The 12,960-nt window shown below is 36.0% G+C and overlaps 1 protein-coding gene across 1 annotated transcript in view; it reads left to right on the forward strand.

Annotated features, from left to right (window-relative positions):
- TMC1 (transmembrane channel like 1) overlaps nt 1-12,960 on the forward strand; it is a 98,391-nt gene that overhangs the window by 34,677 nt on the left and 50,754 nt on the right. Inside the window, exon 4 of the mRNA XM_069001782.1 lies at nt 4,846-5,014. Within this exon, the coding sequence (XP_068857883.1) occupies nt 4,981-5,014 (34 nt within the window). The 5' untranslated portion in view covers nt 4,846-4,980. The remainder of the gene's footprint in view (nt 1-4,845; nt 5,015-12,960) is intronic.

The raw sequence follows: 12,960 nt of genomic DNA on the forward strand, positions 1-12,960 counted from the left end.
AAATACCAAAGTTTATGGGAAGAAAAGCTCACTAGCACGTCATAATGGTGCAGTTTTCTGCAATATTTTCAGAGTATTAGCTGATGATCTGAATTTTGTCCAAATCATAATATCTTTAAGACAGGCTTTAGTGTCTATTACATCTAACCATGCTTTTTTCTCAAAGGATCTTTTATGTTGCAAATAATTCTTAACTTTTAGCTTCAATTTTAGGGAGAATGCGATTTTATGGCTTCAAGCATGTAGTTCAAGCCTCAATTTGTGTGTCCAGGGTTTGAACACGTTGGTATTTTTCTAGTCATGGAAAAAGATCTGGAGTTTCTCCATTGGGAGCAGCCACAACTAAGTAGTAAATGCAATTATTTGAGCAGTGTGCCCATTTTTCAGCAAAGCAGGTGCTAGCAGCAGTCACACTGGAAGTCTCTGCTGGCAGTGTGTGCTGCTGGATTTTAATAAAGAAAGCAGCTCTATTAATGACCACTCACTCAGCCATTCATTTTGGGTAGAATAAAGACAAGAATATGATTCTAAGTGGAATTTTTTCATTCTAAGTAGCATTATCAATAGAGGAAATATATATATGCATTTCTTCACATGAAATTCCCAAACACTTCCAGCTACAAATTTTAACAAGTGGTGCAAAGAACAGAACATATGGATCTGTAGAAACGCTGCTAAATATCTCCTTTTCTAATTAAAAAAATAATTACAGAATTTTAGTGAATATTTAGTGAATATTTAGGATTATAAAGTGTTTTTTGATGTTTTAGTAAGACATTCCAATTACTAATAGGGCAGGATAAATTCATTGATCAAGACCAATTTGGATAAATTCCTCTAAATCGTATCACCCAAATTTATTGTCATTTGCATCAATTGATCAGAATTTTTTTTAATGGCTTCTTTGTGAGACTTTTGATGTTTTTTCTCTCAAGCCAGTTCTTTTTTCTACCATGAGAATCTAATGAAAATTACATCCTGCTGTACTTTTAGCTTAAATTCCATTTTTTCAGAAAAACATGAAATACAGTATTTCAGAAATGTCAGAGAAGTTACGAATGGCTTTACAAAGAGTAATTGTAAAAGTGTGTTGGAATTCCCTGTAGTCTTTTTGACTTAGTTGTTAAATTTCCTTTTCACCAGGGGCTTAGAGATCTCTACACAAATAAAGTCTGTCTACAAGAAAATTTAAGCTGTAACTCTTTTCTCAGTCAATACCTGTGCAGCATCAGAATAATGTTACTTGTTTGGCATTCGTTATGTTTGGAATTCGTTATGTAACATCATGTTAATGTTTATGCCATTCCCTAATCAACAGCTGAACTCATTGACTTGGGAATTAATATTCGAAAAGACTGTGAGTCAGCTTTTGGAAGTTTCTGGCTCGAAATTAATCAATCTGATTTGTCATCTGACTGTACCTTTCACCGTTGCCAGGGTCCCCCCCGTGCCAGAGTCAGTGTCACCTCCCTTCTCTGCTAGCACTGCTGCAGGCTGATGCCCCTAGAGGAAGTTTTGACCCCTATCCTACCCCAGACGCTTCCTGGTGCAGCCTCCTGCTGCTCCCAGACATGACTGGCAAAATCATCCACTCAGCTGTGAAAAAGATGTGGGATAATGAGGGTCGTAGGCACAGACTTACCAGTTAATGCTCTTCAGACTCCTCTGAGTCATTCAAATGCAGAGTTAGGGAAAGATTGACATTAAGCAGTATATTAGAATGAAAAAAGCGTTTCTGCTAGCACAGTGACAGTGCCATGCCTTCAGATTGTTTTCCTATCTACTTCCACAACTCCCTGATTTTATCATGTCCTTCAACAGGCAGAATATACATTTTGTGTGCCTCTAAACAAAATGGCATTTTAAAATTCTGTCCTGAAGAGAGTAACCTTTAGCCAAATCTGTCAGAAAATAATTTACTGCCCTAAGCTTTGGATTAAGTTTAGAAACAGAGGAAAAATTCACCTTGAAACATATAAAAATCAACATTCAGTGCATTTCGTGGTTGTACAAAGTGTTTTTAGCTGCTATGTAGAAGTGTGAAGAAGGAAATTACAGTGGTTCTTTGTGCAAAGGTTGTGGCACTGTAACTTAAAAGCCGTTTACAAGCAAAATCGACACTTGCAGATTTACTGAGGCATTAATGTTTGCACAAAACATACTTAAGTTGTCATTCTTTGGTGTCATTGCTCTTTTGCCTGGGTAGATTTATCTGTTTGGCAGATGACTATCAAATGGGTTATCACTTCAGCAGTATGCAGACTGGTATGCAGACCAGTACTTTCCACTTCTTCATTATGGGTTTTCAGCTGGATTAGAGATAATTGTGTATCTCCATCCTCAGCTTTTGCCTGCCATGCATGCTTCAGCTCTTAGAATATATACTAAATGTTTTTGACAAAGAGATGCAGATTTGAACAAAGGGAATAAAATGTGATGTAATTGCCAACAATGGAAACTTCCACGGTTTTCAAAAAACTCAGTCAGGACTAAGGCCAATTCTCTAAACCTGTCTGCTCTAGGGCTATTTTTGTAATTTTTTATTTATTAATAGCATTCTGCATTGTTCTGGTTTCATTGTTATTGTATAGAGCTAAGTTAAAGTTGTTTGGGGTCTTTTTGTTTGTTTGGGTTTTAGTTTGTTTATTTGGTTTGGTTTGGTTTTTTGGGGGGTTTTTGGTTTTTTTATCTTTCAAGCCTTGTATGCTGTAAAGAGAACCTAGTGTTAATGAAGACTGTTCTCAATCTCTGATTAGTATTTGAACTCCCAGGGTAAAGGGAAATCTAGCACGTATCTCCTTGCTGTGTTAGCTCCAGTGACAAGTCTGTCTTCAGAGGTTTGCAGCCTCTTCCTGTCTCCTGTCTCCTGACCCTGGCTGCCCTTTCCTACATCATGTCAAAATTTGACTAGCTCCTCTGTGCTAATACAATTGTTTGTGGACTGTGCTGTGGATGGGATCACTGCACTAAGCTGACTTAAGAAATTGATTATTTACTTTGATTAGTGATCCAGTGTGCAGCCCCACAGTGGCACATTGATGAGGGCAGCAAGTAGTGGAACTTAGAGAAACATTTGACTCTACAGCCACAAATATAAACTACAAACCAGACTGGAAACACTAACAAGTCGTACTCTGATAAAAGTGCTTTATGAAATCTGACTGCTGACTGGGTCAGGACACCTTAAGAAACAAATGAAATGGAATGTGCAAGAGACATATTTCATAGCAACTGTTTACCCGCAGACTGCATTCAGACTGCGTATATGACTTTAATTCTTTTGTTTATGTATCTTTTTAAATACTGCCTTTGCAGCTCTGATTTTCAAGTTTTGTCCTTTTTTAGGGTAAGATTGGTAAGTCAGCCCTCAATATATTTCCCTTTCCTTTTCATACATCCAGTAAAATATTTTCCAATGTGGCCAATAGACATGAGTTTTATTAACTTTAAATTCTGAAGAAGGCTTATAGGACTAGTGCTATTGTCCCGTTTTGACTGCAAGTACAAAATATCTTGTTAGAATTTTTTGACTGTTTCTTTTTGAAAATGCTTGGGAATCCATGCTCATCATTCTTCCCAAGATGTTCTTCTTTCTGTTATTGAAGAAATACAGAAGTCTACCAAATGAATTTTTAGAATAGGATTATTACTTTTCTGAATACTTAAAACATAGTCTAACTAGGGATATTCAGAGATTATTCGAGTGCTTTCTTAAATTTCTTATTTTGCATTAGAAATCTTTTCCAAGTATAAAAAAACACAGGATCTAGGATGTTATGCAATGACTAATATAAGAATGCAGCAAAAGGAAATAATACCAGTTCAGAAAACATGTTTTATAGCACAGGGACTCTTATAATTGTAAAGGCAAGCTTAATCTCTTCAGGAATATTTCAAACATGTGATTTTAATGTTCTAACAGAAATAGGCATATGTTTCAAAACAAACCTCAGCCCAATGCTAAAGTTTGAAAATGAAAAGGTAAGGTAGCTAGCATCACTGGATTAGTTTCCAGATAAACTTCCTCCAGACACCTGAATGACAGCTCCAAAGAAAAAAAATGGCTTTCATAGCTGTGTGTGTAAGAAGATCCAGAAACCACTGAGGAGCATCTGAGAAGGTATGCTATTCTGCAGATGCTTACACCCTTTTTCAGCTGGATGACACTGAAAGAATTTCAGATAAGGAGTTATGATGGAATCATCTAGTTAAATACAAATACTTAATGCAAAAATTGCATTTCATGCTGTTTTATTTGTAACATATTCTTCCAGATTTTTACTTCCAAGCCTGACTTGTCTTGTAAACTACATTTTGTCTTTCTTTCACTGTTAATTTAAATAAAAGGCCAGTCTGGGTAAAACTGGTAAATTTAGGGCATAATATCCAGAAGTAAGAGTCCTAATAGAACTGCAAGGAGATGCAAATGTAAACCAGCTGATATATCAGAATCTGGCTAATTTTGCTAAGATTTTTTAAATCCGTGACAGGCTGTTCTATTAAACCTATGAAATTTAAGCATGTCATAGGTAAAAACTCACTTTCCTGACAGAAAACTAATCTACGTAACTTCCTCCACATGCAGACCTGTAGGTTGGTATACAGCATGAGAGCATACTCATGTGGACATTGTGCAACCTCCTTCCTCAGTAAGGCACTTAAGCACTTAAACGTTAGTGTTAGTCATAAGTAAGTACATTGCAGAAGAGTTTTTTCAGCAATAATAATAAAGAAGGTGAAAAACTTCTTTGATTCTTTTAATCCTAGCATGCCAAAGCTAAATAGTAAACTAAACATTCATGAAAGATTTATCACTTACGAAATTAGTATCTTCTTATATTTCAGTGAGTGAAACTTCACCAGCACCATCCGTTCAGTGACAAAGAGGATGATATTGTGGTGTGCTTCATCTTGAACCACTCAGCCTCCAGACGCTCTCCTGTATAGGCAGCACCTGCAGCAGCCCTGTGAAATATCACAATGACCAAACAGGACAAGTCAACAGAAGGAAACGGTAATTACAAATATAATTATGCAACTTAAGCACATATTTATTTTCTGCGTGTAGCTCCACAGTGTGCAAGTTTTGATTTTTTCTACTTCTTTTTAATATAAAATCTTGTTAGGCACAATTCATTATCTTTTGTTCAGTGATGTGTTTTATTCAGAATTGACTAGCTGTAGCATGGTAGTGTGGCTTTCCACTGATTAGTAAATCAAAAGATTGTGACCACAGCCCTGTTGTCTTACATTTATATGTGGTTTGTAGGAAAGACTAGGAAAACAGTGCTATTTTGTGGCTTCTCTAAGGTGCACAAAAACAATGCCTCCTTTTCTTACAGCTTTCAATATTTAGTATGAAACGTCAAACTTTCTTTACAGTAAGATTAACAATATTTCCATAGTGATACTATACTGTTCTAGATCTAAGAAAGGTTTTTGTAGGATAATAATGGCTAATGGCTTGTATTGGCAATGTGCAAGGAAAGTCTAATATGGGAAGTGCTCTCAGCTCTCATGAGCAGTACTACTCTTTCTAAAGCAACGATCTCTGTTGTATGCAACAAGCATGATATTTCTTATTTTCAGCATGGAAGAAAATTTCCAGGGGCCTTATTCTTTAGCTCTTGCTAAGTACCAGGGCTGGTACTACAAACCAGGTCTTTCTAGATTTTTAATCCATAATTGTAGCACTCAATAATAATAAAATATGTTCTACTACTATAGAAAATAGCAGAAGGGACTGCTGAGCATTTTGACAGAGTATAACACACCATTCATTTTAGAAGTCCATCCTATTTTCTTTCCTTTTATTGTCTGATCTCTGTTATTTTTCTTCACCCCGATTTTTTTGCTACAAGACCCTTTACTGACCAATTTAATTTTCAAGCAGTATATGCTAATGGATCTCATTTTGACATAAGAGAATCACAGAATTTAATGCAGCATAGGCAAAATCCTTGATGGCTACAAAAGAATTTTTATCTCCATAAGAAACATTGTGAGCATGACCCTAAAACATATATATTTTTATATGCATTTGTAATGAACAAATTCTAAGACTAAAAGGGTTCTAAGTCTGCCACGAACATCTGCCTTTTACTTGAAAATAGCTGATTTGTATGGTGATTCTGTGACTTTATTATTAATTCAAATTATAGAGGATATAATTCCCATGGCAAGTCAATGCTGCACACTTTTTACCTGGAGAAGGCAAAGAATTTTGTTGCGGAATCATGATCACTCTTTGACAATTTTTTTTTTAAATGAACACTTATCTTGTATATATAATTTACAATAAAATCTAACAATCTTAATGACAGATATGTGTGTATTTGGAGATGAAATCATGTGAGTAAACTTAGGACTGCATTCTGATTTCAGAACACTTGAAAACTCCATTACAAGTAACTATGAGACACTTTCAGAATGCAGTTCTCAATCCACTTCTAACTTAAAAAGGTCCAAGGGCTGGAGTTGTGCAGCGCAGAGTTCAGGAACTAATCTAGTTGCAGTTTCTTTCCAGGAGGGTTTGTTTCATCACTGCTGATAGTCCTGAGGAATATTCTTGCAACACTTTCAAATAATGCATTTTTGCTTTTTGATATCTTTATCACCAGTGAAACCATTCTTGGTTTGGTGATTCTTCTTGTGTCATAACATGCCTGCTGCTAAGTCTAAAGTAGTAGAAGATGTATGGTTCATTATACTGAGTTCATGAATGTGAACTCATTGTTCCTGGCATCTCATACAGGAAAAGACAACCTAGGCCAAAAATCTTCAGAGTGGAAAGGGAGCAGTTGAAAAGTGCCTATTACCTTCTAAATATAATAAAAAGAATGTATGATGAGCTGGTCAGCTCTAGTTATCAACCATTAAAGAGCTTTCTTCTCATGAGATAGCAAGAAATAAAATTGACTTCAGGTTCACTAAGAACATTTGTAACTTGAACATAAACTCTTTTCTCCATATTATCAAGTATTCTTCCCATTTTAACAGTATTATTAGTGAATGACAACGAGCGAAATAAAACCCATTTCAGAACCAGAAAAGGCCAGATTGGTATGGTTTACTGCAGTCTCAGACTTCTCAGAGTGCACTGAACACTTAGTATTCTGACCCTAATTCTTGCAGTAAATACTGCAACAGAAGTGAAAAATTGCCCACCACTACACCATTGTATGATGGAGACCAAATGCAAGTGTCACGTCTCCTTGTTGTTTTATTGCAGTAACCAATGGATCCTGCAAGTTTGTAATCTCTCTAGCCTTGGATAAGGCAAAACACTCCGAGGTAGATCTTTGTCAGGCACAAGTAGGGGAACATAGGTGTATCCACAGAGATGGAATAAGATACAGAGGCCTGGAAATTTTTGTGCATGTCTCCCTGAAGGGGGTGAAATTCTGGGGGGCTTCTCACTCAGTTGTCTTCCTCCTCTACCTTTTGTAAGCTTTATAACCATAAAATCAGATTTGGCCTAAAATACTTGCACGGAAATCAAGCAATAAACAACTTATTTATCCCTGAAGGGAAGATTAGCCTAGAAGAAGTCCTGACTCACAAACTGAGAGCCAGCTCAAACCTTGCTATATGTGAGTACAGCCCAGAAGGAAACTGGGAAGAGGAGAATGTAATCAGATGATGTACCCCATGCTAGCTACAGTGTCAACATGACCTATGTTAGATTGGTCTCTGTCCTTTCAGTAGAAAATCAGTAATTTTTTCTTACCAATGGAGAAGAAATGAGCTATTTATGGATGTGAATTGAATGGATTTCATTTGCTCCCTGTGGTGCCCAGGTGCAGTTTTCAAATACTGAGTGGGTTACAACTAGGTGGGCAAATTTTCTTTGCTACAGAGAGGGAAAACTCATTTCCCCTGAGACAATTTCTGGAAACTCTTCAGGCATATAGGCTTTCAGGGCACAGCATGTACATTAAGACTAGTAAGTCTTCCAAGACCCTGGTGTCATTATGACATTGCAGCATAAATATTCTGCTTACTCTAGTATTTATGATATTGCTAATTTAGTGGGAAAAATAAGCAATATATTAGCCAGTTTCTGTGTAGCTGAATAGTAATTATATTTTACTTTATAAATTCATAGCTACTGCTGGTCAGGGTACATTTTTTGAGTTGTGTAATTTTTATTTTTGTTCATTGGAAGTAAAATTTGTGACACTGGGAAAAACAGAGGAAAAATAACGCATGGTCTCAAATACTGAGTGCTATGGTTGCTCTATAAATGTAATTTTCATTTGAGATTCCTGTGTTTCAAGCTCCCGTCTTTTGTGCCCAAGGTGGGCTAAGGTGTTCTTTCCAAAGTCTGGAAAGAGACTAAGAGGATGGGGTCTCTAGTGTTACAGTCTCAAATCTTGGATGTTGAAGTCTGCACTAATTCACTTTTACAACAGACTTTCTGTGATATCTTGATATTTGATTTCGGGTGTCTTTCACCAGAAGGGTGTTACTTCTAGTGATATTTATTGTTACAGAAGTGTTGTGAGATACTCTCATGTTTCAATGATCAGAAAGAATAATTTGGAAGTGTGTGTAGATATGTACAACTGAATATTACAAAACTCTTCCCTCTTTTTGACTAGTACTTAACAGGCATTTATTGTCTAATACAATCTTGCATTTCTGACATTTCCTTGTGTTGGATACTTGGTTTATTATCCATGTAGGCTGATGTCTTTCCAGCACTGAAAAGATGTGGTCCAATTCAGAGGAAAACACAGTAATTGCTTACAAGGCTCTGTTGGTAGATGATCCATTTAATTGGCTTGACAATTAATTAATAAAGTAGAAATTTATTTTATGACATATATAAAAAGTCAGACAGCATTTTTTGATATACAGGTTACTTTGCATTCCACTGAATTTTTTGTAGCACCAAAATGCAGAATTGCTTAGCAGCAGTCAGCTTTACACAGCAATAGTGGGAGCACAGATATTACAAGAATGGGCCATGTTGTACGAATTAGTTTCAAGAATTATTATCCCTCTCACAGTGAAAGATCCTGAAAACTATGTAAGTATAGAATAAGTTTTAAAAAATCCAAAGCATGAAATCTGGGTAGTAGCTTCTGATAGAAGGTGTACGAACAACTTGGGAAAACAAGGAAAGGATAAAACAATCCTTACGATCTACTAAATAGACACCTCATAGAACAAAGACTATGGTGTTATGCATTTTTTTCTGTCCTTAGTTTCCTCAGCAGCCAACATGTCAATGTTTGGAGCACTCTCCTGAGCTGTCTGATATTCTGCCTTGTGGCTGTGACTTACAGGTTAGTCTGAGCCCATATTCAGGACACCATCTTTAAGTCTTGTAGTCTTATATATGGCTATAGTCTAAATAAGACTTCAGGTAAAATGATAGCTTACTTAGATTACACTATCACTGCCCTTAATCTAGAAAGATGAGAAAGTTTCCCTTAAACAACTGTGAAAAAAAAAATAAGAAAGTGATTGGATTTCCTAGAGTAAAAGGACTTATGGACTGTATCTTCAAATATACTTAATGATCTATATGCAAATATAGATCTTGTCATTAGGACAAGATGATGTATCCTGGAAGATGTAGAAGTTGAGCTTTTGCTCTGGGTCACGCTAACTCAAGTTAGCGGAGTCAAATGCTGCTATTAGACTATGAATATTAATGATGCGAAGATAAGGGGTTCTATCAACCCTCTTCTGGAAAAATTAGTAATTCTAGACAGTGCTTTCGTGATACTTAGTTATTTTTACAGGAGGATTCACTGAACTTTCGATAAGTGGGATCACACGATCTGTTTAAATATTCCCTCAATATATGATTTTCCCATATAGTGAAGATTTTGTTCCTGCAATGAATACTACCATTTAACTTCAACAATCCAAAGCATAAAATATGCATTTCATCTTTCTTTAGGATAACAATACAGTGCCTGAGGAATGTACTCTACTGTTTCTCTATGTTGTGGTTTATAGCAGAACATTTAAATTAACTGCTAAACTGCATTTAGATATAGTGTCACCACGAAGCATAATTTGTGTATTGTTAAAATGCTTCTGTGATAGTTCATTGAGACAGGCTTTCATGCAAGCACCTGAACTGCTGCATTGTGAACTGCCCAGCCTGTTCCTTTCCTCTTTGAAAAGTATCACAGAGTTTATGACCTGAAATAGCTTAATAATAATAATAATAATCATCATCATCATCATTATTAAAGATGGTAATAATAATGTTACATATGGTAATGTTTATCTCTTGTTACTCAAATACCCAGCCAGCTATCAATACTGGTCTTTCACTAATAAATGCAAAACAGACACAAAAAACAGTTATTAAAACAGCTTGTCTGAAATGCAAGTTGCCAGGGGTAGCTGTAGTGTGAATGCAGTGTGGGGTGGCTGTGTAGCTTACATGAACCCATGCACATATGTGGTTCAGGACAATTCTCAGGGGTGGTAAAGATCTTCCAATCCCTCTCCTCAGTGATTTTTTTCTCTTCTAAGCAACATGAACTGCTATCACAGCTGTCACAAGTCAGTAACTTTTAGTTCTACCTTGAGCTTCAGCAAAAAGCTCTCTGCATGCATCTATGTCCTAGCCAAAGACGTGGACGAGGTCTCTTATTTTGTAGACACACTGGAATTAGAAGGACACACCTCTAACAGTCTTCATAGTAACATAGCTTATCTCTATGTGAAGTTCAGTTTGGAGATACAATTTTAAATCTTTGCAGACACAAATTTTGAAGCTGCACTAGTTCTTGCTGGGCATGTTTATAGTACCCATTTTCAGCTGCATAATTCCATGTAATCACTGGTCATGCTTTCTAGGTTTGTTTTGTGGCAATAGCTATTTCTGTTTGATTTTAGGCTTTTTCTTTATTTTTTAAAAAATCATTCTTTATCACTCATGTACCTGGTAATTTAGATGAAAAAAACCTTTAACACATAGAACTTAACATTCGGATATACTCACCCTAGCAGTGTTTTCCATGCTTTTTTTTCAAGCAGTCTGAAATCTGTAAATTAGCTTAGAATTTTATCTCAAATTTTTAGTGTAGTGAATCTGTTATCCTTATGCTACTAGAATTAAACAGACTCCAACAACTATCTTCTACCTTGTTTAAGTCTCTGTGTCTCACAATCCCTTGTCACTGTCATTGTTATGTCAATATGATGTCGACTCAAGATTCTTCACTGCTAATGCATGGTCCAGTATATATGATAAACTTCCATTTGTTTGCTGGTTGTATGGGCTCATCAGACTCTGCACTGAGGCCAATCTCTAACCCATAACGTACTTTTCTTTTCTGGGCATTTCTCTTTGGCCATAGGAGATCAGCCAAAGCATTTGTTTCGATAAGAAATAGTGCCCTAGTGTGGCATGTGAAGTATCTCTTTAGAACTGTCTGTCTTCATCTTTGCAAGCTTTCATTAGCAGCACAATGGTCTTTATCAAAGGAGATCCTGTTACTGTCAGCAGCAGAAGGTATGTGTCCAGGCAGAACAAAGGAACACTTATTGCCACATTTCAATGATGATATCAAATGACAATATTTTTGCATAATCTTAAAAATCATGGTGCAGATGTTGTAGAAATGGTAGAAAGTGTTAATTACAATTAAATGTTTTGCATAGGGAAGTTAGACCCAGTTTTAATATGCCACTTAAATTCTAGTTAATAACTCTTTTCCTGTAACTGCACATAGTGAAACAAGACCCTGGATTCCTTCTTGTTTGCAGCCTTACATCTTTTACTCATTTTTTTGATACTAGGCAAAGTCAAGAAGTTGCCCTTCATAGTTTGCTAAAGCAGTCCCTAAATAAACCAATTTGTATATAAATTTTCAATGAGTCATTAGCATCTTAGTAAAATTTTTAAAAGAAATTGGGGAACCAAGGAATGTGTGAAGAAAGAATATAAAGAAAAATTCAGAAATGTTAGAGATGAATGAAAAAGGAAGATACCTACAGTTTCTTGCCGAAAAATGCAACTATATGGATCATCATCTATCACCTATCCAGAGGGGAAGCTGGACAATATATACATGGAACATGCAGATTATATAGGTGTGGAATGACTGCTACCTACTTCTACTGTTTCATGGTAATCTCTCTTAGACTTCTCTTTAATTTCCTACTACCATCTATTTCTATAAATACCACTGATGTATCTAAAGTGCTTTCCCATGTGTAAAAGTTCAAGGATACCTTAAAAGAGCCCATTAGAACCTGGCTTCTCAGATATTGCTTCTGAAGAAATTTTGCTAGGGAATATCACTAGCAGTTTCAGAAACAACCCATTAAGTAATATGTCCATACCAATGTATTCAAAGAGCACATTAATTAGATATTAATTAGATATTATGATGTATATAATACATATGAGAGTATTTTAATTTATTCTCTATAAATCCATGACTGCAGTTTCAAAGTGTACCAGGCAAATGAAGTGGATAAGTTTCTACTTATTGATGGGTAGCGCAGACACTGTCTCTTGTTGAACTTATGGAGAATGAAAAATTAAGCAAGAGATCCACTCCAAATCAAAGATGTTTCTAAGGAGACCCACTACAATCTTCTATAAATAGACTATTCCTCTAAAGCCTTCAATGTTAAAATCATCTCATGTGGTAGAGTGGTAGAATAGGATTGTGGTAGAGCATACAATGAGCTGGATCAAGTTTTGTCACTGTGCTTAGAGATTTGATTGCTGGAACTCAAAGTAGGTCTTCTCTTTCTTCTGCAGCTGCATTCTGGAGCTATGCTGCAGCTCTGGATCTTCATGCCCTCCAGTCAGTCAAATCAGAAAATGATTCTTTCAGTATTTTTTAATCTCAGCCAGTGTTTTATCTTTCATGTTTAAGAAAATCTCAGAGAATTGTCTGAGAAGCATTTTCATCCCTTTTCTCCAAATTTTAGGGTATTTTTAGCATCCTTCTTTCCTATATATTTCTTCCA

The sequence above is a fragment of the Aphelocoma coerulescens genome (genome assembly GCF_041296385.1).
Source record: "Aphelocoma coerulescens isolate FSJ_1873_10779 chromosome Z unlocalized genomic scaffold, UR_Acoe_1.0 ChrZ, whole genome shotgun sequence".
NCBI lineage: Eukaryota > Metazoa > Chordata > Aves > Passeriformes > Corvidae > Aphelocoma > Aphelocoma coerulescens.